Raw genomic sequence first — 1,621 nt, 5'->3', positions numbered from 1 at the left:
TGTTTTGAAAGATAGCATATCATTACCAGTTGTTGATGATAGCTTATGGTAAGAACAAAAAGATAAAAGGGAGAATATATGCTTGCGCTGGCTCCAATTGGCCGCAAGCCCATGCAAGCCATGCATTTCGTTGACCATTTTTCATCTCCAATTTTTTCCTTATTTCTATCCATAAATGGAAGGTACGGTATTTTCAATTACTCAGCAGTAATACTTATTAGTTATTACCAGAAAATAAAAAAATATAAAAATAAAATTTCTTTTTATATTAAATAATTTTAGTACAATAATTTCTTAAGAAAAAAAAAATAATTTTGACAACAATTTTTAGTTGCAGCAGAGATTTATCCATATAAAATTTAAAGTAATTAAATGCACAATATTTCCGGCGGGGGGGCGCCGGCCCTCGATGCTTCTTTGAACATTCCAAATACAGAATCTTTTCATCTTAATCAGAAAAAAAAAACTCACTCTCACAAGCATTTTAATTTGGCCGGCCAAGCCATGTCGACTGCATTCCCTTCATTATAAAAGGTGGATAAGAGCACCCAAATGAATTCATTGGAAGGCCAATTCCATAATGGAGTTCTCATGCAAACTCTTCCTTTCACTTCTCCTCCTCCCAATGATTGCAAGATGCAGCGCCAACTTCATCAGCCAGGAATGTGGCAAAAATTTCAGCATTAGCACCTACAGCACGCTGCCAGACAGCATCAATCGCGCCTTCTTCGGCCTCATAGCGAAGACTTCACTCTACGGCTTCGCCACTGCTTCCTATGCTTCCGGCACGGACGCCATCTACGGCGTCACTCGATGTCGTGGGGACATCACCCTCGAGGCTTGCTCGGCCTGCATCTTAGAAGCAGCGGATAATATACGAACAAGCTGCCCTGTTTCCGCCGAAGCACGGATTTGGTACGAACAGTGCTTCATTCATTACGACTCCAACAATAATTTCCTCGGACAGCCAGACACGAGCCAAGTTAAATATTATCATACAACAAAGGAATCAACAGATCCAACAGACTTCAATCAAACTCTGTGGAATGTATTGGGTGGAGTCAAATCCGCTGCCGCAACCGCGGATAACAGATTTGGACGCGGTGAGAGTAAACTTTCAAACAGTAATATGACTATCTATGGAATGGCGCAATGCACTCGTGATCTTCAAGAATCAGCTTGCTACACATGCTTGAATGTATTATTCGAGTTTATGACATCTGGAAAATGCAAAGGCGTTATAGGTTGCTATGCGATGAGTATTAGTTGTGTGTTAAGGTATGAGGATAATCCTTTTCTTGAAGACGCTTCACCTCCAAGTTCTAATGCATATGCGCCTGCTTCGCCTTAAATCATCCAACATTAGATCAATATTAGAAGCGATTTATGTGGCTTCTTAAACTCATGTAACAATTGCCTTTCTACTGAAATTGTTTTCAGTAGATGTGGCTTTATCGGCCGACTTGCCAGGCCAATCTTTTGATTCTAAGTAATATGTGTTTGTTATGCATTTTGTTATGTTTATTAATAAATTATGTTTTTCTTGTTGCGCTTAATTGCAAATATTGCATTCAAGAAGGATCCAGATGTGTTACTTGTTGATGTTTAAGAAAGAGAATCC

At 39.3% G+C, this 1,621-nt stretch overlaps 1 protein-coding gene across 1 annotated transcript; it reads left to right on the top strand.

Moving 5' to 3' along the window:
- Window positions 1-581: 581 nt before the first annotated feature.
- LOC110026407 (cysteine-rich repeat secretory protein 55-like) lies at window positions 582-1,351 on the top strand. The gene has a single exon (XM_020727327.1). It carries the CDS (start codon window positions 626-628, stop codon window positions 1,349-1,351), a length of 726 nt encoding a protein of 241 aa, XP_020582986.1. The 5' UTR covers window positions 582-625.
- Window positions 1,352-1,621: the final 270 nt, after the last annotated feature.

The sequence above is a fragment of the Phalaenopsis equestris genome, unplaced genomic scaffold (assembly GCF_001263595.1).
Source record: "Phalaenopsis equestris unplaced genomic scaffold, ASM126359v1 Scaffold000372, whole genome shotgun sequence".
NCBI classification, from domain to species: domain Eukaryota; kingdom Viridiplantae; phylum Streptophyta; class Magnoliopsida; order Asparagales; family Orchidaceae; genus Phalaenopsis; species Phalaenopsis equestris.
Note: the sequence above shows the minus strand (reverse complement) of the source record. Positions and strands in the feature narration are given on the sequence as shown.